At 36.3% G+C, this 26,655-nt stretch overlaps 1 protein-coding gene across 8 annotated transcripts in view; it reads left to right on the top strand.

Moving 5' to 3' along the window:
• Window positions 1–26,655, top strand: part of Rint1 (RAD50 interactor 1) — a 221,506-nt gene that overhangs the window by 126,635 nt on the left and 68,216 nt on the right. For all 8 annotated transcript variants that reach the window (XM_090390551.1, XM_090390554.1, XM_090390556.1 and 5 more), the window contains exons 11-12: window positions 2,351–2,414; window positions 13,683–13,887. In XM_090390551.1, the coding sequence (XP_090246677.1) occupies window positions 2,351–2,414; window positions 13,683–13,887 (269 nt within the window). The remainder of the gene's footprint in view (window positions 1–2,350; window positions 2,415–13,682; window positions 13,888–26,655) is intronic.

Raw genomic sequence — 26,655 nt, 5'->3', positions numbered from 1 at the left:
CCAGTACTCACCATGAAGATGTTTTTACAGCAACTTCCACACTTTTAACATATCCTTCGATATACTCTCATCGTCTCTAGATCGCTTCTTGCTTTTGGTATCAACTGCAGAATGACAACCTTGGAGCAGCCATGATTCCCCATATTTTCTAGGGTTGAACTGAGTGAGAGGAGGTCCTACTATCCTGATGAACATCAGTGCAGAAGTTGTCCATACAAGCAGAGATGACCTAGATAAAGTTATTATAAGATTCATCTGAGAGAAACCCCTTTCACATTCACTGGAAGATATTGCAATTGTGCCCAAAGTGTGCTTTAGAGGAAGTAGTATGTCTGGGATACCTTATTTTCTTGAAGATATTCACAGAAACTACGAACTTCTTCTCATTCATTTAAGTGAAATTTGTGTGCTAACTTTTTAATTTCAGCTTCACGAAACATCAGATGCTTTCCAGGATTTTCTGGTCAATACTTGGAATCTAAAATCTTAACACATTCAGGCAAATCAGCATCATCTTCTTCAAGCAGACGCTTTCCAACAGTTTCTTTCAGACTTTTATAGAAAGCAGATGAACTTATTGCAGGACTGTGTCTTTCATTTTTGTGGAGCTTAATTCCTTTGAACACACCAAACAACACGGCTGCACCATCACAAGTTACAGACAATAAATACTCCTTTAAGTAATCTTCAGATAATCCTATACACTCAAGACGACTAATTAAAGAGTTTAGAATTCCTCTAGCAGTTATATCTGATAATTCGATCAAATCTAGGAAAAGACTCGCAGGAGCCGAAAGTTCAGGAAGAACTACATGAACAATAACAATCAATGTCGTTGTATTACTCGCAGTTGTCGATTCATCAATAAGTAATGATATTTTGTTCTTGGAGTTCGCTATATTGTCTGTTAATGTTTTTTTCATTTCATTTGCGATATGGCTCACAATCTTAATGCAAGCATTTGCAGAATGAAGAATATATCGGTTTAGGCCATTAAGTTCCTTTAAATTTATTTCATCTTCAAAGTTGTTAAATGATTGATTTCTCCTCGCAACTTTGTAAGTAGTTCGAAACACTTTTCCTGTTACGTCTTTATTATGAGACAAAGTATTTAGAAAAACTTTCTCTAATGTTTCATTTTTTGCTTTCGATTTTATTTTTTTGGCATGTTTTGTGCTGCACTCTCCTTATGATCATAAATCTTTTTTCTTAATGACATTAACTGTTGTTTGCAAGATTCTCCAAAATGACTGATTTTACTATTTGCCCACTCTGCTGAAATTTTTGTTCCAATGTGTTTATCGACGGTAAGACTTCCGACATCACGTCACACTTTAGAGCCCAACATTTTATTCTTGATATACAGCTACTTGTTTCTCTCGCAGAAGTCATTTTTCTGCAAAAGTGTCCAACATTCGGGCCAATCATTATCAGAATCTGCTTCCTTTTGAACACATGGATCTTCGGTCTTGGTTTTGTGATCCTCTTCACCAAGTTTATTTTTGGTGCTAGTTTTCTGTTTTACAGGATCACAAGTAGATTCAGCAATTTCTGCTTCTTCAGCCTTCGTTTTTTTTACTCATTGGCATAAAGTAACTACTTATTTTACTCATTTTGAACAATGATTGCACTGATTTAACTTAGATTAATTCAAAACTCATGTGAACACATGCCTGTTGCAGAGTGAATATAGAACTGATAAACTGATGTTGGAAGCAATTGGAAGTGAACACGACTTCCTGTTTCTGGTTGCGTACCAACCTATGAAACAGGAAAGCATGGTACCAACTTATGAGTAATCAAAACTGAAAATTCAATTCATGAACATAGTACCATCTACCGAAATATTTATAATACATTTTGCTGTCAATAAATTGCAAATTTTTAAAAGCTTAGGAAAAAAGGTGCGGTACTGTGTACCGTTGTGTACCGCCAGTAAAAAAAGCACTAGGTCTCCCCCATTGTGGGAGGGTTGGATCTACTTCTCAGTGGTGATCCACTCCATCTTGAGAGAATGTTTATTCACTTGTATGAATTAATGTATGCAGGTGGAAGACAATCACAAACATCCATGCCTATGCAGGATTTGATGAGTGGCATCTGGTTATACACACACACACACACGCATATGATAACCAGATTCGATGTTACTTAGATTTTGGAAACCAGTGTATATTTATGAGGGGTTTCCAAAAAGGTAAGATAGCACAGTTTTATCATAATAATAGTGAAAGGGAATGAGATCGTTTTCAAATGTTCTTCAGCCTTCACTTTCATGAGCTGTTGAATAATATTACACCAGGAATGATGGCTTGATATTAACAAAATTATTTTTGTTGTATTCTTTCAGCTCTTTATCCATCTACATCGCATAAAGAGTCAAGTGAATAACACTCTTAATTCTGAAGATAAAGGTATGTCTTAGTGAATGATATTTTTTTTAGTTAATTAAATTAGTAATCATGTAATAATTTATCATTATCATTTTTGTATCATTTTATTAATTATCATTAATAAAAATTATTAATTGTTTAGGAATCATTTAATAAACTTTTATTAAGTAATGAGTAATTTTAATAAGTAATTGAATAAGTAATTTTTTTAATAAGTCTTAAATAAGTTATAAATAACTGGAGGTGTTGTCATTATTAATAATTAATATTTTAGAACAGTTTCTTAATTTATTTCTATATTTATTTTGCCCCCTTAGCCAAAAACGAGTCATAGAAGTTTATACTATCCTGAATAAGCTTTCCCTAATACATTCTACTGATGTCTAAATATGATAGCGTGGATTGAATGGAAGAATGAAGCAACTAAAACTATGATTCCAGCATATTATTACTGTTCATTGAGTATGTTCTCTGGCTGTCCAGTTTGCTTTCTGGCTGTAAAGAAAAAAAGAATACTCTGTCACTTTATAAAGCCATCCAACTTATATTCACCTGAAAAGCCTTTATAAAGGTTCGTCACATTATAGACAGGAATTCAATCCAGGTTTTTCAAAAAAAAAAAAAAAAAAAAAATCATATTCATCCATTTCCTGATACGTACAAAGGGTTTTCAGGTTACAGCACTACATAATTAAGTTTACATTATTATGAATCTCCTATCCATGATTTTCCTCCAAATCAGTCTTTTACTTGTGACCACTCCCATATTGTCATATCTAATAGTTTGTGATTCTAAGGCACCTCTGTCTGAATCAGTCCACCTAGACATTGGTCTTTCCTGCCATCTCAGCATCAAGCACCTGTTTTGCTAACATTTCTTCATCCATTCTATTTAAGTGGCCATACCACTTTAGATTATCCCTGCTGACAAATTCTTGAATGCTAATAATGCCAAGTTCCTTTCTAATATCTTCATTTTTAATATGATTCTACCACCGGCCTAATGCTACAATATTGTAGTTTCCTCAGGCCAACATCATTAAATTAACTTCTGGTAAGTTTCATTGACATATCCCATTCTGATCACCAAAAATGTATAATATTATTCAGTATTAAAATTGATTATTGTATTATTAAATTGATTTTAATGATGTTGGTTTGAAAAAAAAAAAAAAAAAAACGGTAGTGAGAAAAATATTTATGTATTGTAACTCACCATAGAAGTCAGCGGAGCAGGGGAAGCAGCAGAAGGATGTCGACGAATGCTTACCGCCAAATATAACTTGTCCTCGCGTATAATTGGCACCTCTGATTTCACTTTATGAAAAAACGCATTAAAAGGTTTTGCATATTATACCTCCCACACAAAAAACAACACGTCCTCCCAACAGCCATTATATACTGTAGATGCAAGGGAAAAAAATTATTGTTTTATTGTATCCCTGAATAAGATACAGAGGCTTTTGCAGTCTGTGTAATATATTTCTCAACAAATAGTGCAATTAGAGACAGCTGGAATAAAAACGCTGCCTAACTAATGAATCACATGTACCCCCTCTCACAGAAACTATGCTGTATAGGCAAGCAAAACCATAAGTTGCACCGGAAACACAGTATCTAACTAAAACTATTGTCCAATTTTTCAATTAAAGGAAATAAGTGTTTGTTTGATTGCATTTGAAATTCTCGATGTCATTATGACAGATCACAGAGGCTAACTTCAAATAAAATTCTACCATGAATTGAAACATGCCATATAATGCTTGTGTGAGTTCCCCTTCCAGCTCAAACGCAAACAAGGCAATAAAAACCAATCATGGGTTGAAACTTTGTGTGAGTTGAGCCTGCCGGTAATGAGAAGTTCTGTCGGAACGAAAAATGACACCCTGTCGTGAATGTCTTAAAACTAAGAAATATATAGTGAATGTTGTTATGACAGTTGCAGATGTTATGGAATTCGGTTGAAGAGAATTAGCATTTCAACTCAAAAATTGTCGGTTCCATTTGTCTTTGGGTCGCGTGATCTTTTGTTAATACCGCACCAATCAAATTCATGTCTTCATAGCTGCTTTCTCCTGTAAAACAAAATTTAACTTGTACGTATTGTAATAATTAAAAAAAAAGGCTGAATAATTTATAAGCGTATAAAAGGATATCATATGTAAATTGCTGATGTGCCAGCAAAATTCTCGGGTGTGCCACCCCTGGCACGCGTGCCATAGGTTTGCCACAACTTCCCTACACCAAATTGATTGGAAAAGTACCTACTCTTTACATCATACAAAAGCTTGGTATGAACGAAAATTGCCTGGTAAACTCGTAGCAAGTTGGCTGGTGTTGTACTACCTTACCTCAGTCCTGAAGATAATTTCAGGCGCAAACTTTGTTTGTTCACACTTGGATAAAGGATTAAACTAAATTTATTATAGTCTAACCAAGTGCAAAATAAACTTCCAACATCCTTCTCTAAATCCAGAGTAATTTAATAATAAGGTGGCACACCTTATGGCAACTCCTATAGGTAAAGATGACCTCTCCATTGCTTCTGCCTTGGTATCTCCACCTCCGGGCCTGGCTACCACTGACGTGACCTCAATAAAAGTTGAAACTGGTCTGGGTAGTGGCCCTTCCCTTAAAGCATAACATTATACATATCCACAAGGAGATGTGTTTTGCATTATGGTAGATACTGAGATAGGAGTGATGGTAGCTTGGTCCACCTTTGCTACGAGTTGCCTGGTGTTGTACTACCTTACCTCAGTCCTGAAGATATTTTCAGGTGTAAACTTTGTTTGCTCACACTTGGATAAAGGATTAAACTAAATTTATTATAATCATACTTATAATTATGAATCTTGTTACAATTATTTCTCTGTTAGTAAGAGGGTGGTCTGAAAAGTTCTAACAATGGAAAAAACGAATTTATAATTTCAAAATTATTTTTATTTTTCAACATAATCTCCCTTAAGACTAATACATTTATTCCAGCGATGCTCCAGCACCATTATCCCGTCCCTGTAGTGGTTCTCAGTAAGATCTGCAAAATACTCCTCTACAGCTGCAATCATCTCTTGATTCAAAGAAAAATGCTGACCAGTGAGGAATAGTTTTAGTTTTGGGAAGAGATAGAAGTCAGAGGGAGCCAAATCTGGGGAATAGGATGGATGTTCCAACAATTCGTAGTGGAGATCCCTTAATTTTCTTATTGCCAAAACACCTTTGTGGGCAGGTGCATTGTCCTGATGGAAAGATGATTTTTTTTCTTATGCAAACCGGATCTTTTCTCATGAATTTTTTTGTCCAGTCTGGTTAAAAGATTGGAATAATATTCCCCGGTTATAGTTTTACCCTGTTCATGATAATTAATAAACAAAATGCCTTTAGCATCCCAAAACACTGATGCCTTGACCTTTCCTGCTAATGGAACTGACTTTGTCTTCTTTGGCGCTGAATAACTGGTTTCTGTCAACTGTTTTGACTGCTGTTTGGATTCTGATGATAATCCTACTGCACAAAGCTGGTGGTGCAAAGACTGATGTGTTTAACTATTGACCTGTCACAGAAATTGAAAGTTTTTTTCACTTGGTTATACTATAAATTAAAGATCAAGAAGTTATATTCCTGGTTTAATCCTTTATCCAAGTGTAAACAAATTGTGAATCCAAGTCTCATCCATAGTAATAAATCGATGCACAAAATCTGTTTTATTCTTGTTACTGCTCCAAGCACTGATCAGAGATTTTCATGCAAGTGCGTTTTTGATCTGCTATGAGCAAGCGCAGCACCCATCTTGTGCAAAGCTTTTTCATTTGCAATTCTTCATGCAACATATATCCTACACGTTCTTTTGAAATGCCTATAATCTCAGCAATTTCACGCATTTTGACTCACTGGTCATCCAATATCGTATCGTGCACTTGATCAATGATTGCTGGTGTTGTCACACTTTTTGGATGTCCTTCACTTGAATCATCTTCAAGACTGGTTGGTAAGACCACGTTTAAAACTCAGCAGCCCATTTCTTAATTGTTGAAAATGAAGGAGAAGGGTTCCCATAAACCTTTATGAACTTCGAATGAATTTCTTTTGGCATTAAATCTTCTTTTACAAAGAATTTTATAACCGCACGATACTCAATTTTATTCATTTCAAGGGATACAGACAACACTTTTGCTTCAGACAGTTGTATAAAACAAACTACTTGATAGAATGACTTACAATTTCACATGGATGCTTATGACAGATGTACCAACGTAGAAAAAAAAAAAATGCCAATAGTGTTGCCATCTCTGGCCATGGCCAAGAACTTTTCAGACCACCCTCGTATATTATTAGTTTTGGATTCATAACATCTATATCAGCACTTGCAATGTGCCTGTTATTGATACTATTATTGTCAAAATGAAATGTAAAGCATTTGTAAAATGGATGTACTTACTAGATTTTGATAGTCGTGATCACTTTCAATTTTTTTATTGTAATTTAAAATTGTTAAGTGTTGAGGTATTTGTGGTGGTTTGTTTAGGTGTTCTATTTATGCTAACGGAGACAGCATGTCAGCCATTATACATAACTTGTTGCTTGTCATTTACACGGAGTGCTCATGCTGAGGAGTTCGATGGGTGATTGACAGCTGACAGAGATAGCGTTCATTATCGGGGTAACAAGAAAAACAAAGAGAGAGAGAGAGAGAATGGAAGTTTAAGAATGCAGACCGGAGAATTTTGCTCTTAGGAAGTTTTGATGTTTTACATGACAATCGGGAGAATATTAATAGAAAATTCCAAAAAGGAATTGTAGAACTGTGAGTCTTTAAACTGGAGGAGTTGAGATTGTCAATAAGTATTTGGTAAATACAAGAATATATTGCAATTGACAACATTCTAATTGAATGTTCGAGGAAACGCTGAATGGAAGGTTTCATCTTCTGTCTTCTTAAGGGCACCGGATTACTATGGAAAAACCAATTTGGTGAAATTTGAAACTGTAAAGTGGCTTAACACGAAGAGCTCATCTTAGATATGTTGTTTAGGAAGTAGTAGAAGAAACTTCTTTCTCTGGTACAAAAATTAGTAAATTGTGTGTGAAATAGAACTGCAAGAGGTAAGAATATTTATACTTCACTAAGAGTGTAGGAATAATATTATATGCTACATATCAGCTAATGCCTTTTTATTCCTGTATATAGGGAGTAGGCGAGGCTGTTTAGCCCTATCTAACTTATATGCTACATTAGGGAGTTAAAAAAGGATCTCGGGGAAATGAAAAAAATTTGTATATTTTCGGAAAGGGCCTAACAAGGAAACCAACTCTGATCAACATTTTTGTTGTTGTGAAAATGAGGTGTTTAGTCTGGTAGATGTAATTAAGTATATGTTAAATAATTCCAATAATAGAATGAGTCAAAGAATGAACGAATTTAATAATTTTGGATAAGAAAATCTCTAAAGTGTGGATTTATTTTAGAAGGAATTGGATCCAGTTAATTTTGTAATTATTTATGTAATTGTATTTAAAATGTATATATATTGTTTTAGTTTCATTAAATGTATTTGCTGGCCTGATTGGCCGAGTGGTTAGAGCAGTGGTTCTCAACCGGTGTTCCCCGGAACACTGGTGTTCCGCAGAAGGTGAATAGGTGTTCCGCAAGAAGTTCTGGAATTTGTCATTTTTAAATTCATTTATCAGTACAAATTAATTTAATGATGGTTTAATTGATGTTAATTAATTATTAATCAAGAATTAATTATCAATTATTGATTAATAATAAAAAAATCAGCTTATCTTATCTGAAATAAGAAAATTTCAGGATTTGTGAAGTGTTCTGTAGTCGAAAAAAGTTTGAGAAACACTGGGTTAGAGTATCTGCTCTCCAGCCAAAAGGCTGTGGGTTCGAATCCTGCCACGGGCATGGATGTTTGTGATTGTCTGTGAAAATACTAGTGGTGGTGATCGCCGGTAGATGGCATTGGTGTAGATGACGAAGGTAGTTGCAGTTGGTGGATTAGTGGAGATGGAGAGCTGTAGAATAGACCCTCCCTCGATGAGTCTTTGGACTCCCTCGAGGTGTTTACGTAATAATTATAACAATAATAATTATAAAAGTATATAATATTTTTTATTTGGTCTTGAGTCAGTGATTTTCTGGATTCTAAAAGAAATATCTCCTACACGAGAAATATATCCTAATGAGGTCCTCGTAGTTAAAAGTCATTGCAGCAATAAGAATTGAACCCTTGTAAACCCTTGTCACACTCAGAGTAAAAATCTTTTCATAGAGGTGAAATAAAATAGGCAATCTCTAAACACGTGTACCTCTTCCTTAAAAAAATACATGAACGACACAATATCAGAATGTATACCTAGAGTACAAAGAATAAACAGGATAGGAATGAAATGGGTGTGTAAGCTCACTCACACATGAATGCGTGTGTGTTTACCCTTTATTATTATTATTTATATGGGTACTTCATGGAGTTAAAAGACTCATCATAGGAGATCCATTCTATCCATTAACATAATACCTGCCATCCTGGTTGGTTGAGCAGTTAGCATATCCAGCCACGAGGCTGCAGGTTTGAATTCTGTCAGGGCATGGATGTTTGCAATTGTCACTAACCAATTACCATATGTACTGCTGTGACCTGTGTCCTGGTGCAATATAATCTTTGATGTCTTTGCACCATAAAAAATCAAATAAAAAAAATACACAATACCTATCATGCATCTCCTTAAACCTATTCACTGTTGGGATGCTCACAACCACCTCTGGCAATCCATTCCACTTATTCACCACTCTCAAAGTAAAGAACCAAGTCTGCATGCACTTACCAACCACACTCTTAAACAACTTCCAAGTGTGTCCCTGTAATATTATACACGTTTGTGGTTGTTATTGTAGTATCTTTACTCTATTCTTAATAGCAATGTGCACTTTCTCTCTCATAACCTTTCTTGCTTGTTCTGTTGCATACTATGGTTATCCACCTTTCGTATTTTACTAGTCGTATGCCTATGAACACTGGAAAATTTATTTAATTGAAACTGTGCCACCAGTATATCTTTATCGGTGTGAGACTTAGTAAAGTGACTGGTAGATTTCTCCCTCTCTCTCTCTCTCTAACTAGCTTAAATTCCTTCAACAAAGTTTATATAAACAGTTGTGGTTCTTAAGTACTTAAACTGCACATTTAATGCCTTAGTTGTTTCCCGCTTACAAGTCCGATATTTTTTTAGGAGCAGTGCATTGTAAAATAAACAATCAGGCGGCACCCTATTGACATGTAATTCTTCTTCTTCTTTCACTACGTGTTATTCCTGCTTCCGCTTCCTATGCAGGGTCCGTGTGTTACTTAGATGCGACTTCTTTGTTAGTGCCACTCCCAACCGACCTGTCGCCTAGTCTGCCGCTGGGGGGGGGGTATATTCTTGACTGTAGAGGCGTATGTTCACGGGGCCGGTTTGCCTGCATGTGGGATGAAAAACGGCCAGATAAACTGGCGGAAAAACTCTACTGCCCGCACCCAAGACCCGCTAACTTGGCTATGCCTGAGGAAGATCCTCAAGTTCCTCACGTCTTCGATGGGAATTGAACCCAGGACACTCCTTCCCCAGGTATATGGTTGCGAAGCACAATGCCACTAGGCTAACTGCACGGACCCTATTGACATGTAATTAAAACATATTTATTTACATTAAAAACAAAGTACATTAAATAAGTGATAGGGAGGTTACTCTCTCTCTCTCTCTCTACCTATCCTTTATGCTTTTGGTATAAAGAAACAAAATTTCCCTTTTCAATACTAAATGACTGTACAATATAATTACTCTGTTACTTCTCTGCTTAAAAAAAAACCAACTGCCGAGACTAATTTACTCATAAAGATATTAGTTAGCTATGGCAGGTTATCTTATAATTTAAATTCCAGTTAACAACAAATCAGAGAACTCTCTTATAGATATTTCTTATCAGTCCATCTATGACATATCTCTAAATTACAACAAGAATGTACATTAAAGGACGTAATACACTTACAGAGGCTCTTTGTCACTACACCTTCCAAAGGTCCTGCATCAAAGTCTCTATGGTTTTTCTTTCATCTCAGGCCTTAGGTTTCCGTCTGGAGAGTCTTGCTTCGGGGACGCTTCGTCAGGATAATAGCGGCTTTGGACTGCAATTTTCCGGTACTCAAAAGCTCAGGCAAGAAATTTCATCATACAGGCTTGAAGATCGCTCTGCGGCTTTTGACTTCAGTTGACTTCCCGCAGCAATAGGACATCCGACTGCTTCTGGTTCTGCACCGACTGCCTTTCTCCTCTCTTTGGTAACTGGACCTCGCCTCTGTTCTCTTGGCAACTGGACTTTGCCTCTCCTCTCGATGTTCGGCTCAGTCCCCCTTTTATTTTCGCCTTCTCGGGACCTTGAACCAATTGTAAATCCCCCCGAAGAAATCGGCAGTTCTCTTTGATCTTTTTGTTAAGGCTAATCCATTCTTTTTACTCCTCTGTGCACTTTTTTTCTTTGTCTTGTTGGGCAGCAGAAACTTCTCTGAAACTAGATCTTTTTGATACTAACTTTGAAGGTGTTCATGCGCAGAGCTTGCAAACAATTTTCTCACACATTTAATCGTAAACAACTTTCTTGTGCTCCTATACATAACTATTATACGAAGTTCCGATGGCAAAGCATTGCCTTTGTTTTTGATATTCTAGAAATTTTAGTTAAAACAGTAAATACAATCAATTCCCATTGATTGTATTTACATTAATATTTAACATAAAATACATAGAGACAAACAAGATTATTTTTGTAACAGTTCTCATGAGACTTGACCTCTGTAAAAATCAATGTACAGTAAAGCGCTTTGGTATTTTTAAGCTACATCGAGTTTTACATCCCCATGCATTGAAAAATTTCTTTTGTGTCAATCTTATATATTTAGTAACTTATAAAATTTCTATCATACACATGTTCTAATACTTATTAACTAGTCATGCTCCTTTCCAGACCAGTATTCTGTAACTTACTTTCAGTGTTTGCCAAACACTAACCTGACTTTAATTTTCACAGTACCCTTCCATGTGATATCCTATCCATTGCTTTTACAAAATCTAGAAATAGGACAAGAATAGTCGAACAGCTAGCACCCCTGTTAAAAATGTGTCTGTTACTAAAATTGGACCTTCCCTTAAATCTGTTTAAGGGATGTATGCTGTCCCACTTAGGAATTCATATGCTTATCTACCCAATGCTGGATTCTAATTCCTACTATAAACTTTAATTATTTCGAAAATAAATGTATCTATTTGTCTGTAAGTAGATACTTCTCTTTTCATTACCATTTTTATATTATTATTATTATTTGACATCTCCATTTGACGTCCATAGACTCATTGAGGGAGGGCACCTGCTCTACGACTCTGTCTCACCAACTCAATCCACCACTGACCACAACACGACCAACGCTATCTACCACCAACCACCAACACTGGTATTTCCACAGACAATCACAAACATCCATGCCCATGGTGGGATTCGAACCCACAGCCTTTTGGCTGGAGACTGGATACACTAACCACTCAGCCACCATAGCCTTATGAATGTTAATATTTGATTTAAATAACTGTAAATAATATGAAATATTCATTCTTTTGTATAGTACACCCTGTGTCCAAAAAGAAATAGAACTTTTGATAGAAAATAAAACACAGGCCAATTACAATTATTCAAATAATTTCTTTCAATCAATATACTCTCCCTCAGCTTCGATACAGCATTTGGCATGGTCAATTAATTCGTGAAATGAGTTTTTTATATCGGTTTTTAGGATACTGTTGAGGGTCGTGGTTACTGCCGCCTGAACGTTTTCGCTGGTGTCTTATCGCTTTCCTTTCATCGGCAAATGAAGTTGGGGGAAGAGAAAGAAGTCACAGGGTGCTAAATCAGGTGAATACAGCAAGTGATCCAACACACAAACTTGATTTTTGCTCAAAAACTGTCTCACAGTGTTCGAACGATGAGATGGTGCATTATCGTGCAAAAGTGATCAGCTGCCTGCATCATGATATTCATGCCATATGTGACAAATTCTCTCTGTCAGTTGCTTCAAAACTTCAAGATAAAACTATAATGCCCTTGTAATCGTAGAAATAGAAACAAATCAGCATTTTCTTTACTTTTGGCTTCTCCAAGCGACTTTTTTTTCAGATGCCCCTCTTCTGGTGGTCTCCACTTAGCACTCTGGCACTTTGTTTCGCCATGTTTCATCACCAGTAACGATCATTTCAAGGAAGTTTGAGTCCTTACGAGCTGTTTTAATTAGGTCCTTGCAGTGTCAGTTCGATACATTTTTTGTATCGAACTGATACATTTCGACTTGATACAGTTGAAAACGTATCAAGTCGAAGGCCCAAACTCTCAGTGAAAATGTTGTGCACAGTTGATTTCGGAATCCCCAATTCATTCAATCAATCTCATGGATGATTTCAGGTTTTCTTTGATGAAGTCATGCACTTTTTGGATATTAACACTTCGTTCAGTCCAGTTATTGGACGGTCCGGCTTTTTGTCGTCCTCAAGCATCTCACAACCCATTTTGAAATCGCTTAAACCACTTGTAAACTTGAGCACGGGATAAGCATTCATCATTGTATGCTTTTTGAAGCATTTGATGCGTTTCAGTGAAACTTTTACCAAGTTTAACACAAAAGTCAGTCGCAGCGCTCTGTTTGAAACTCATCTTCTGACTGTTCTTCAAAACATGTTGTCACTCTTGGCACTATAACTCAGCTTCTAATGAAACAAATGTTATAAACAGTTGACACAACACTAATGAAGGTTGCCGCTTTCAACAACAAAAAGATACAACAGGTGGCACTGCTAGTTTCTTCTATTTTTGAAAAGTTTGGTTTCATTTTGGACAGAGGGTGTATTGCACTGAATATCCTTCAGCAGCTGTAAGATACCTTCAGATTTGGATGCATGTGATTTAGGTTATTTTTATTTAAGGAGATGCTATCATGTAACATGATATCTCCTTAAATACATGATATCTCCATATCTACGAGACTGCAACAAGAGTCTCGTAGATAATGATCATAAATGTTGCCTTTTCCAGGTATATCATCTCTCTAAAATATGTATACACAATTTTTATAAGCATAATAATAATATACAGTAGATATGCATTTCTAAGGTAATATTTGTTAATTTTTTAGCATTTTCAAAAGAGTTCTCTTAAGTAAATTAGATATAAGGAAACAAAATTTCTGATTTTTTGATATTTTACAGGTCGCTTATCTTCCACTAGTCTCATTAACTGGGATGAACTGAAAGTGACTAACGATTCCATACTAGAAGATGATTTACTTAAGAAGAGTGTGTTTGATGAGGCTATAGCACTTCTGGAGCTTATAGAAGAGGAACAAGTTCAAATACTGGTAGAAAGAGTATTACTAGACGTTAAAGCCAAGAGCCGTCCTTATAGAAAGGAAAAGTAATCTGTTTTCTTTTTTGTAATTTTTTTTCCACATTTAATATAGTGGCTTTCAACTCCCCCCCCCCCTCATCATCAGGAGTGTTCAGGCTACTATGACAGCACTACATGCATATTAAGTTTACATTATTATTAATTTCTTATCAACACTTTTCCTCCAAATTAGTCTGTTACTTGACAACACTCCGATATTGTCATATCTAACATTTCATGCTTCTGACTGAATCAGTCCACCCACACCTTACCCTGAGTTTCTTTCCTGCCTAATTATGATAGTACACAATTAGCTCTGCTCATACAGTCTTCTATGCAAGTCATGTCAAGTTCCTTTCTAATATCATCATGTTTAATGTGATTCTGCCATCGATGCCATCTGTTTACTCCCCTCATTTTCTCAAAACTCATATATCTGTGGTCTCTAGTCTTTGATCACATGCTTTATTTCTAACCCACCCCTCATATCCATAACTTAAAACTGGTTTAAACACTGTCTTGTATACTTAGTTTGGTGTTTTGGTCTATATTGACCCATAGTAGATAGTTTTCTTTGCATTTATTTTATTCTTGCAAAACTAAGATGTTCTTACAATTTTTTGATAGTACACAGTTATACTTCAGACCAAACTGAAAGTAAATTAGTACACAGAGATTATATTGAAATATTGTACATGTGGGAGTTGTTCTCGAAAATAAACAATAACACATTGTATTGCATCCCTAGAAAAAGTTTCATGACTCCTTAGGTGGTGGAGACACACCCCACAATTTGAAAACGAGTGGCTTATTACAATTTAATAATACAAGGATTAGAAACTATGTAATACCAGGAATAAGATTCAATGAAACAACTGAAAACTGAAATGAAATAAGGTTACTTCAGTTTTGTGGAGATAAGAAATTTAGAATAATAACATTTTCTTTGTGCTGATCTTTTGCAAGAGTTAGCACAAAATAACATGGAGAAATGACAGAGGACAAATGTCTACCATAGATTATATGATAACAAATAGATCTGATGTAAAACCAGATGATTGGCAACATCTGCAGATGTTGGAAGCTATCATGGACTATTGATGGGAAACAACTGAACTGTAACAAAATATAAAAAAAAAATTAAAACTCAAAATTTAAGGCAGAATTATTATAAGAAGACAGTCTAAGAATACTTTACCAAAATAAACTGAAAGAGAAATTTCAATAAAATGTTATCACTAAAGAGAAATATATAGATTCTCGTTGGAAAAATTAAAAATGAATGTAACATCAGCATATGAAGGATTAGGGTAGAAGCAAAAACTGGTAAATACAAAAGAAGATGGACTCCCTGGTATATTAAAGAAATAAATGCACTATCAGAGACTATCAGAATGCACTATCAGAAATGCATATAATAAGTATTTACAAGATAAGGCTAATATAGTTGCACCTTCTGGTTTCTTCATTCTTCAACAGCCAAAGCTGTTGGGTCCATCTGTGTTACTTACTCTAATGATAGCATTATAACATCACCTAAATACAAGGCTTGGCTTCATTCTTCTCTTTCAACATCTACATAGATGACCATAGCAAATTACCTCCTTCCTTGCCCAGAACATTGCATCTCATGCTGCCTGTGACCTTCTGCCAGAAAGATATCAGAAGAATCTTGAATAACTTGGATACCACAAAGGCAGCTGGTCCTGATGTAATCCCACCCATTGTGGTCAAGAGATATGCTCCTGAACTAACATCTGTTCTCTGTCATTTATTCACTAAACTGTATTCAGATGGCATCCACTTTTCAGCATGGAAGAAAGCTCATATACAACTAGTTCCCAAAAAAAAGGAGATCTACTGTTCTGATATCAGTTTTGTCTAAAGTAATGGAGAAGGTTATCAATAGTCAACTTCAACACCTTGAGAACTGCTATCTAATTAGTGATCACCAGTATGGATTTTGCCACTCTAGATCCACAGGAGATCTTCTGGCCTACATTACAAATCTTTGGACCCATTTTCCATGGAAAGGGTTTGGAGAAACTTTGTGCCATTGTTCTACTACATCTCCAAGGCTTTTGATAGATTTCTCAACAAGTTACCATCTTTTGGACATCTTTCATGTAATGATGTTCTCTCAGACTTTCCTGTCAATGCTGGTGTTCCTCAGGGCTGTGTCATTTAATCCATCTTTTTCCTGATTTATATAAATAATTGGTTCTCATTGACTGCAAATCCCTATACATTGTTTTGCTGATGATAGGACACTCCACTCACCCTATTCATATGATAAGCTTTGCAGTGCTCAAGCATCTCAAGATTCAAGATCATCTGTAATAAGTGCCCTGAACACTGATCTCTACAGTATCCTTGATTGGGGTCAAAGCAGCCTAGCCAACTTCAATGCTTGCAAAATGCAGTTTTGCTTGTTTTCACGTAAAAAAGATCTGAGATCTTCTCCATTTGCTTTTGATAGCATCAGCTTCCAAAAAACTTGACATCCTTTTCCACTTAAGGTGATACTTCTCTGCTGAACAGGTACTTTGTATAATTCCCATATCTGATCAGTTCAGTTGATTAATAACATTTCTCTTACAGACTTCAACCACTTTCCCATGGAAGATGTTTCTGCATTGTGCTTATTCTACAGATATTCCATTGGCTGTTTCTGCATATTGGCTGTTGTTCTGCAGAATTAGTATCGACTATACCTCCCATTTCTATCAGATCTACAGGAACTTCAGCAACAGCTGCTGAACATCTCTTTACAGTTGGTCTGTGCACTCACCAAACCTGCTACTCCCAGTCATATTTCACTCCTTCCACCTCAATACTGTGGAACAGCTTCTTCTTTGAAACATTTCCAAAATACTACAATTTCTAACAGTTCATGAAGAATATCACTAGATTAATCTACTCCTGACCTGCCCATACATGGCATTTATTTCCTAGAGGCTCTTCTGCCTTTCGTGTGTAGGAGAAATATATATATAAAATAAATAAAAGAATAAGAAATGTAATAAGCAACAAAAGAATTATAATGCAAAAATATTGGCAAGGTTATTCTAAAAACTGGAATATGACTTTTACAAAACACATAAACAAGTATGGAGAATGATATGAAATCAAAGAAAAGAAATTTGTGAAGACATAAATATACCAGTAATAGAAAGAGAACAGTGGGAAAACTATTTTACCAAATGATATGACGGCAAGGAAGAAATAAAAATATCTGAAATACTACAGCCAAAAAACACAATCATCATCATCATCAAATTCCTGCCATGCACCCTCAAGGAGTGTACAGGATATGACAGTACTACATGAAAAAAATTACATCATTATTAACTTCCTATCTACAATTTTCCTCCAAATCAGTCTGTTACTTGTCAAGACTCCAATATTATCAGATCTTATATTTCTATCGTCTAAGGCACTTTGTACCGTATCAATCCACCTTACATCTTAGTCTTCCTCTGGGTCGTTTTGCTGCCAACAGATATTTGCCATTATTATTGGCTTTGCTCTTTTCTCCAAATTTTCCCAAAATATTTTTGTATGTCTCACAATCATTTCCTACTCTGCTATTTAGATCCCCAACAAGGACCAACTTTTCCTTTTTCATTGTGTCAGTTGCTTTTTCTAAAGCCTCAAAAAATTCCTCCACTTCTACCTTAGTAGAACCTTCTGTGGGACCATAGGCACTAATAAGTCTCATTGTCCAGTTCCCCATTCTCATATTTGCCCACATTACTCTACTTGAGACTGACTGCCATTCAAGAAGATTAGCCTCGTATTTTGTGTTGAATACTATGGCTACTCCTTCTTTTCCTTGATTGTCATTGCCTGAATATAACATTTTGTATTTATTGCTCAGAAAGACCTCACCAGTTTTTGTCTTTTTTGTTTCAGTCACCCCTATTATGTCAATCTGGTACTTATCTAATTCCTCAGCTAGCTCCATTTCTTTGCCATTCAGGCTTCTTATGTTGATAGTACTGATCTTTAACTCTGGTGATGTTGAGTTGCAGTGTGTTTTCAGATTTGTTCCAGTAGCTGACTTTTCGCTGTTCGCCCTGGTTCCCTGGCGAAAACAACGGGGGGGGGGGGGGCTTGTTTAACCGGGCGACGCCCCAGCTGGCATGAAATTTTGTCATCATTTTTTATTTTGGTTTAACCAATAAGAATACAATTTGGTCAGCTAAATCCCAAATTGCCAGCCCATCCTTGTTCGTTCATTATCCAAGTAGATACCCAACAGGGTGCACCACGAGAAGGTGAGGATTGGACATTAGGTCAGAAGCCCTGGTCGGTTCTCTGCATTCCTTTAAAGGCTATGTGGAGGTCTCCTCTCAGTTATACAGCTTTGACCCTTAAGCACCCCACCAATATTTATGTGTTTCAATATATATGTGAATATAAATATGCCAATATTTATGTGACTTAGACAAGACTTTTGACAGAATCAGATTACAGGATGTACTGAAAAGTACTAACATCAAGAAATATATTTCCATATCTCTTGTTATGGTTCATGTGAAATTTACTGGAACAGAAACTGTGTGGACTCTGAAATTCAAGTAAATAATTTACTGATAAAGATTAGTTATTTATAAGCCAGTGTTTCACTAGCATTATCAGAGGCACTTTAATAATACATGCTTGGTGAGGACACAAAACAAAATGACCTGATAACAAGGACAGTCATGTGCATAGAGTGTGATATCACCACAAAGATGTGGTGATTCTTGTAATTAATGATGACAGGTAGATAGGGCAGTGTACCAAAATCTATTCAAGATCATACTGTTGGTTCTGTTACCTGGATTCTATAGAACTTGTCCTACTTCCAGGAGCAGCCTCTCTCTGATTTAAACTGAGATTTGTGAAGTAGGCTGTCTTTATTTCATCTGATGAAATAGTCTTTCTCCTAGGCATATTGTGCAAGTCTTCTTTTGGGATTTCTGTTCTGGATATATGTTTTATGTTATTTTTTTTCCTGACCAAGGTGGTCCTTCTTGTCTGTCCAAAATACTGACTTCTACATTGGCAAGAGATGCTGTAGACACCTAGGAAGGAGAAAGGATCCTAGCAATCCTTGATTTGTCTTAGAAGGTAAATACTTTGTTTAGAGGTTTGAGCTGTTCTGATTCTGATCTCCCTCCTGATTTTTTGCAGGAAGGAGCACAGTGTATCTGTTGTACAAGTCCTGCTTACTACCTGTTTACCTTTGATGTAAGGTACAGATATAGTGTATGCATAGTTTTTTTTTTAGGCAGGGGGAGAAGTATTATTTCTCTCCCCCCTGTGTTTGTTTGTTGTAATGATATGAGTAGAGCTCATTAGAAGGGGAAAAATTCTCCAATCACTTCAGGCAGAAAATTTGATTTATAACTTGTCAGGTTATAGACATTTGGTCAATAAACCAAAATTCTAAGTAAATGGTTTAATTTTGCTATTGCTGCAGAAAAAAATTCTGTACACAGAGATAATGGCAAACATCAAATTTAAATCAAAATTGAATTTGTCATCATAAAAAAAACTACCACAAGTAGAAACAGACATCATTAGGCTAGAAGCCCCTGCTTTACTTAAAAATGCAAGCCCTCTAAGAGGAAATATTTCCGACTGAGATAAACCAGCCTTGAAAACCAAAACTTAAACCAAAACGTAGTGAAAACCAAGGACAGTAGTACAATGATCATGAATACATATGACTAAAATAATAACTTCAAAGAATTGTTATCTGATACCACTGGGAAGAGGATGGAAACTGGGAGTAGAAAGAGGGGAAAATTATTCCTTTGCATAAGGAATAACTACTAAGACTATAGTAGCAAATTATATCTCAATCAGGATTTCAAGCATGGTGGTAAAAGTACTAGAAAAATTGGTAAAAAAGAGAATTAAAGAATGGGTAGATAAAAATATGATACTGTATGAGGGTCAGCGTGGCTTTGTGAAGGGTTGGTTTCCTAACTTTTTTATAATAGAGTAACAGCTGAGTTGGATAAAGGAAATGGCTACATGATGATTTTGCAAAGACATTTGCCAGAATACCACATGGAACACTGCTACACAAGTTAGAACAAATGGAGATGGATATGACATCTCCATTTAGATGATAAGAGGGTGGCTGCTGGACAGATATCAAAAAGTGGTATATAGAGGAGCAGAATCAAGGGAAAAACAGGTAACTAATGGTGTGCCACAAGGTTTAGTGCTAGGACCATTGCTGTTCAGTTTGTGCATAAATGATATAGGAAATAACCTGAAAGGAAATATTCAGTTGTTTGCTGATGATGCAGAATTAGGTAAAGTAATAGATAATCAAGGCGATGTGGAAAGCATGCAGGAAGATTTAAATAGGCTGTCAGCATGGGCAAAAAAAAAAGTTAATGGGTGTCAATTTAATGTCAAGAAAGGTAAAGTTATGCATTTTGGGATAAATAGATTACAAGCTGTATATAACATTGATGGTACTGTACTACAGGAAATGGATGAAGCTAGAGATTTAGAGGTGGTGGTAGACACAGAGTTGATGTTTAGAGGACATGTTAAGATTGTTAAATTAGCCCATAAGATTACTTGGTTAGTGAAGAGCACATTAACAAGTAGAGATAAGGAAGTTTTAATTTCTCTTTATAAGGCCTTGCTATGTCTACATCTGGATTACCGTGCTCAAGTCTGGTTCCCTGGGTTTCTTGGAGATGAGGAAGTGGTGGAGTGGATTCAGAGGCAAGTGACCAAGATGGTGAGTAGCCTGTGGAAGGTTCCCTATAGGGACAGATTGAAGGTGTGTGGATTGCAGAAATTGATTGATAGGAGAAAAAGAGAGGGTATATGATAGAACAAGGGGGTCATCCCAGGAAGTTGAATAAAGATGTGGTCAAGTAGGGATGTGAGGATTAGATTTTTTGCTTGGAGAGTTGTGAACGAGTGGAATTGGTTGCTGGAGTCAGTTGTGAGTCATTTTTCTATTAATGAGTTCAAGGAGAGGTATGATAGATTGTATGGACAGATTGGGTCTCCTGCGATGAGTCTTCGGACTCCATGGAGGTGCCGGTATAATAATAATATAATAATGAATCAACTGATTTGCTTGTAGTAATGAACTGCTGGATCGTGAATGAGGTCTGCCATTACTAGACAGACTTTTATTCAGGATCCAACAAGAACAGAGCCTAAATCAAAAGACACCTGTACTGCTGGTGCAAATTGTACTATAAATAAAAAGAAGGGGGGGGGGTAAAGTATATCATGTAAATATTAAATGACTGCATATCTGTTTACCCAAAGAGGGAAAAACACTGTGGGTTATTGTATGTCATATGTCAAGGAAAAGGGATATATGAATTTGTAGTGAGGTGACATATTTGACGACCAACTCAAGAATAGGCTGTGTGAAACAGTGCATACTTCAGTGGTGACTAAGGGCCCTGAGGTCAGGACCTTGGAAAACTCATTAGTGATCCTTACAAGCAATGTTCGCGAAAAGAGACAAACATGGACAATTCTCTGTGGGAGGAGCTCTCTCACGCGTTCAAGTGCAACGTCATGAAACGACCTTGAATGAAAGCTGCAGTACAATAGGAGTTGGTGGTCGGAAAAAAAAAAGGGAGCATAGAGGGAATGTAAAGCAGGAAGGAGAAAAAATTAAAGGGGATGTGATCGAAGCACAGAGGGCAGGAATCGTCGGCCGTAGAACAAAGGGATGCCTGTGTGGACGATCAGATGAAGTCCAATGAAAACCTCTGAGTGCAGACCAACGAAGAAGCTCGGGACCAAGTGGAACCTCAACTGCAATGTCCTTCTAGAAGGGTTCATAAGTCCTGGAGATGCATGGCGAAAAATTCCCACTGACAGCAAAGTTCCAGTGTGCATTGATCCAAAAGGGAGAGTGCTCCACAAAGTGAGTAAAGTCCAAACAGAGTTTGCACGTGACTCGCACGTGGTGATGAAGTGCGACTATATGCTGCATCAAAATGGTAATGTAAAGCTTTGCTATATCTAATATATGTTAAATGTTGAAGGGGGAAACAACTAGGACCTCTCAATAGCAAAGGAAGCTGAGACTATTTGTCGGTATTGGAACTTATAGAGACCTTGGACTGGTAGTCCGAAGACCCATGTCATGTGATCTTCACATCGTGCACATATGTGTCGCTTTAGCGATCTCTCCAGAGATCCATGTTCAGATAATTAATAGTATATGCTTATATCTATAACATTCTTAGAAAATAGCAATCTTGTCCTATTTGAAATTGTCATGTATTACCATGTAGAGCGTTTAAAATTTGAAATAACAATTAACTGATTGAATGATTTATGTTCTATGTGTTCTGATCTTGTTAAAAAATTAAACTTTGTGTTCTATGTTGAATCCTGGTCACTGAATTGTTTGGGAATGATATGGCCACTCACCAACACACGAACTGCGATAAAAGGGGAAGAGTATCTAAATAAATTTAGTAAGGCTAGGAGAGGGCACGGCTGCAAAAATCCCTAAATCCGTAGACCGTTCTACCTGACTTGGGGGGTCAAGTAAGATAAACGTCGGATTCAGGAAGGGCCCGCGACATTCAAGGGGTAACTCTAACTGGCACAGAACAAAGAAATTTGTTAGTGTTCGTGATCTGAGTGAGCTTTAGATCCCAGGTCACAAGAAGGCACACTAACAGACTATATACGAGGCTCAGAACAAATATTCTGCGAAGTGGCGACGTAACAGAACCCTACATTATTAATAAAAAAATAAAACTTTAGTCTACTGATAGCATTAGAAGTTGGCCAATTGAAACTGTGTCCAAACTAAAAATTTTTTATCTGCATACACCAAACTGTATGGGCTACCTAAGTCCACAAACCTGGAGTTTCTATCATGAATGTCATAAATTATCCACTTATACTGGCTAAAAACTTGACATCCAAACTTAACAAAAACATCAACAAAGTATTATTTTACATAAAAAAAAAAAACTCCACACACACGCATACTATAAAACCACTATGGAGAACCTTTGATGTTCCAATAGAATAGTTCTCCTTTCCAAAATTTATCCCTCTCCCCAACATTTGCAAACTCTGTAAACACCGTCTTAAATCGGAGTATTTTAGCTGAAACAACCAAATGTTTAAACAGATCGAAGGTGTAGCAATGGGCTTCCCTCTTTCATTCCCTCATTGCTAACTTATGCACGCAATCATTTGAATGTTTGGCACTTAACCCCCCCCCCCCTCCCCCCCCAAAGCACAAAGTATGCTCGAGTCTTTGCCATTTGGCCATATTTCCCATGGGCTCTCTAATTTTTTACATTTTCTCCACAGTATCCATCCTCAAATTAATTTCACTATGGAAGAGGAAAAGAAGTGGCTCTAGCCTACTTGGATACTTTAGTTACAAAGCAAGCAAATGGGCTCTTCATGTGTTCAATTTGCTGTAATCCCCCCCCCCACACACACACATGCACAGTCATATATCTACATGCCACTTCATACCACCATCCTGCTTGGAAACTTCCAAGTTTCAAAACATTAGTCTCCAGGGCAGAGCAGATTTTGTCCACAGGACAAAATCTGCAACTAGAACAACAGGCTTTACTCACACCATTCCAACAAAATGGATATAACAAAAAACCGTTGCCAAACTAAAAAGAACAACCCTTCTTCCCCCAAAACTAGACTATACATACAGCATATCTTTACCTTACATCAAAGGTACAACAGATAAACTGAGCTCCCTTCTGAAACAACACAGAATCAGAACAGTACAAACCGCTAAACAAAGTGTCTACATTCCTAAGAAAAATCAAGGATGGCCAGGAGCCTTTCTCCTTCCCAGGTGTTTACATTATCTCCTGTAAGTGTAGAACTCAGTATTTTGGACAGACAGATGAACCTTGGTCAGAAAAAAGAACATAAAAATATATCTGGAACAAACAACCAAAAAAGTGGACTCTCACAACATGCTTTGGAGAAAGACCACTTCAACAGATTGCAGAAAGCCAGGCTAATTCACAAATCTCAGTATACATTGGAGAGACTGTTCCTGGAAGTACAAGTTCTAGAGAATCTGGGCAGCTAACAGAATGATGTTACAATTTTGAATAGATTTTTGGGCACCATCTTCTCTACCTGTCATCATTAATAACAGGAATTGCCACAAAGAATGCCACTGTCGCTTTCCATGCATGTGACTTTTGTTTTGTATCTTTACTGAGTGTGCATTACTAAAGCTGATAAATGGCAGCTTGAGCTAGTGAAACATTGACTTGTAAATAATTAATTTTTGTCAATAAATAATTTATTTACATTTCAATGTCTACATAGTTTTTTGTCCCAGAAACTTCAGCCATTGCAAGTTATCAAAAGAATCAAAGATTATATATATATATATGTGTATATTCTGAACATTCATTTTTACTCGATAGAAAATATTATAAATTATTTTAAATGACTGATACTGAGAGATAAAGAGATGACATGGTTTATTTAAAAAGATACTACTAGTTTAAATTATACATATTTGGTCGTTTTATAATAGAAATACAATTTTATTAATACAGACCTGTTTACAATAAAACTTATATTAAAACCTACCAGTTTCGCCAGCAAACTGTCTGGCTTTTTCAAGGCGTTTACGTAGATATGAAAACTAGTAAATGCAAATTGAAAGGAACATAAAAAACGTTGTAACCCAACTAGTAGCTATGGTTACACGTTTCACGTGACAGAGATGACTTATTGTTCTTATTCATTATCACGCATGTGTGTTTGTTGTAAACGTGTAATGTTATTACTGGCTAGCTGTAGTTCAGCTTGATTAAGAGATGGGATAAGGTTTTTCCACGAACTGTTTAGAATTATACCGTGATTTCTGTTGAGATTCCCGGCAGTTATTGACACTATTGTGGCTTCCTTAAATAAACGATGCATGTAGTCGTCATCGAGATATGGCATGGAGCTGTTTTGCCAATCTATCATGTGGTTAGACGTACAGAAATTATGTGCTAAGCTGGAAGAGATGCTTCTGTTGTGGTTTACATCACCAACATGTTCTTTTTGTCTAATTTCTAAACTTTGTGAAGTTTGTCCGATGTAGGCAAGACCACAGGAACAGGGAATGTAATATACTCCTGGATATTTGTAGAATGGCACTTTATCTTTTGGGATTCCTAAAACTTGTCTGATGTTGGTGGTTGGTTTGAAGACCACTCTGATGTTATGGGCTCTTAGTATTCTTGCTATTAGATAAGAAATTGACTTGATGAAAGGTATCACTACAGTAGAAATGTGCTGACGGTGGGATTCTTCTTGTCTGGGGTTGTCATTGTATAGATATTTTTTGATAATGTTTTGAGGATATTCATTTTGTGATAATGTGTTGGCTATTAGTGAGAGTTCAGTCTGTGTATCCTCCTCTTCTTAAAAAAAAGCACTCTTAAAGCTTCTAAAATTCAGAATTCTAATAAAATTAATCTTATCACAAAATTTGATTCTCTTAGATAACCTAAAATCATTTGTGGATAAAATCAACTCAATACATAGCAAGATAAAATTCACTCTGGAAGTGGAAAACAACCAACTGCATTTTTTAGATATCTTGATAAAAAAACAACCTAACAGTGTCAAATTATCCATTTACAGAAAGTCCACAGATACTGGAAGATATCTTCATTATACTTCAAACCATCACAAGACACACAAACTGAGCATTATCCACATGTTGAAACATAGAGCCAAAAAGTTCATATCAGAAGAGGAGGATACACAGACTGAACTCTCACTAATAGCCAACACATTATCACAAAACGGATATCCTCAAAACATCATCAAAAAATATCTAAACAATGACAACCCCAGATAAGAAGAATCCCACTGTCAGCATATTTCTACTGTAGTGATACCCTTCATCAAGTCAATTTCTTATCAAATAGCAAGAATACTAAGAGCCCATAACATCAGAGTGGTCTTCAAACCAACCACCAACATCAGACAAGTTTTAGGAATCCTAAAAGATAAAGTGCCGTTCTACAAATATCCAGGAGTATATTACATTCCCTGTGCCTGTGGTCTTGCCTCTATTGGACAAACTTCACGAATTTTAGAAATTAGACAAAAAGAACATGTTGATGTAAACCACAACAGAAGCATCTCTTCTGGCTTAGCACATCATTTCTGCACGTCTAACCACACGATAGATTGGCAAAACAGCTCCATGCCATATCTCGATGACGACTACAGGCATCGTTTATTTAAGGAAGCCACAATAGTGTCAATAACCGGTGGAAACCTCAACAGAAATCAGGGTGTAATTCTAAACAGTTCGTGGGAAAACTTGATTCTCTCTCTCAATCAATCTGAACTACAGCTAGCCAGTAATCACATTACACGTCTACAACGCATGCGTGATAATGAATAAGAACAATAAGTCATCTCTGTCATGCGAAACGTGTAACCATAACTGCTAGTTGGTTTACAATGTTTTTTATGTTCCTTTCAATTTGCATTTACTAGTTTTCATATCTCCGTAAACGTTTAAAAAGCCAGACAGTTTGCTGGCAAAACTGGTAGGTTTTAATATAAGTTGTATTGTAAACTGGTCTGTATTAATAAAATTGTATTTCTATACTACTGGTTTACTAGTTTCATTGAATGGATCAACTTCTTCAGGTATCACAATCAAAGAAATATACAAAAAAAACAGAGACTTAAAAATTGCATTAACAGTACTAGTAAAAAAAAAACGATAGTTAATTTTGAAAACAGTAATGCGGGCTTGAGTTCCAAATA

Source organism: Typopeltis vanoorti, chromosome 3, assembly GCF_054136105.1.
Source record: "Typopeltis vanoorti isolate ZY-2024b chromosome 3, IOZ_Tvanoo_1.0, whole genome shotgun sequence".
NCBI classification, from domain to species: Eukaryota; Metazoa; Arthropoda; class Arachnida; order Uropygi; family Thelyphonidae; genus Typopeltis; species Typopeltis vanoorti.
The sequence above is the reverse complement of the archived record's forward strand: the minus strand, read 5'-3'. Positions and strand labels throughout refer to the sequence as shown.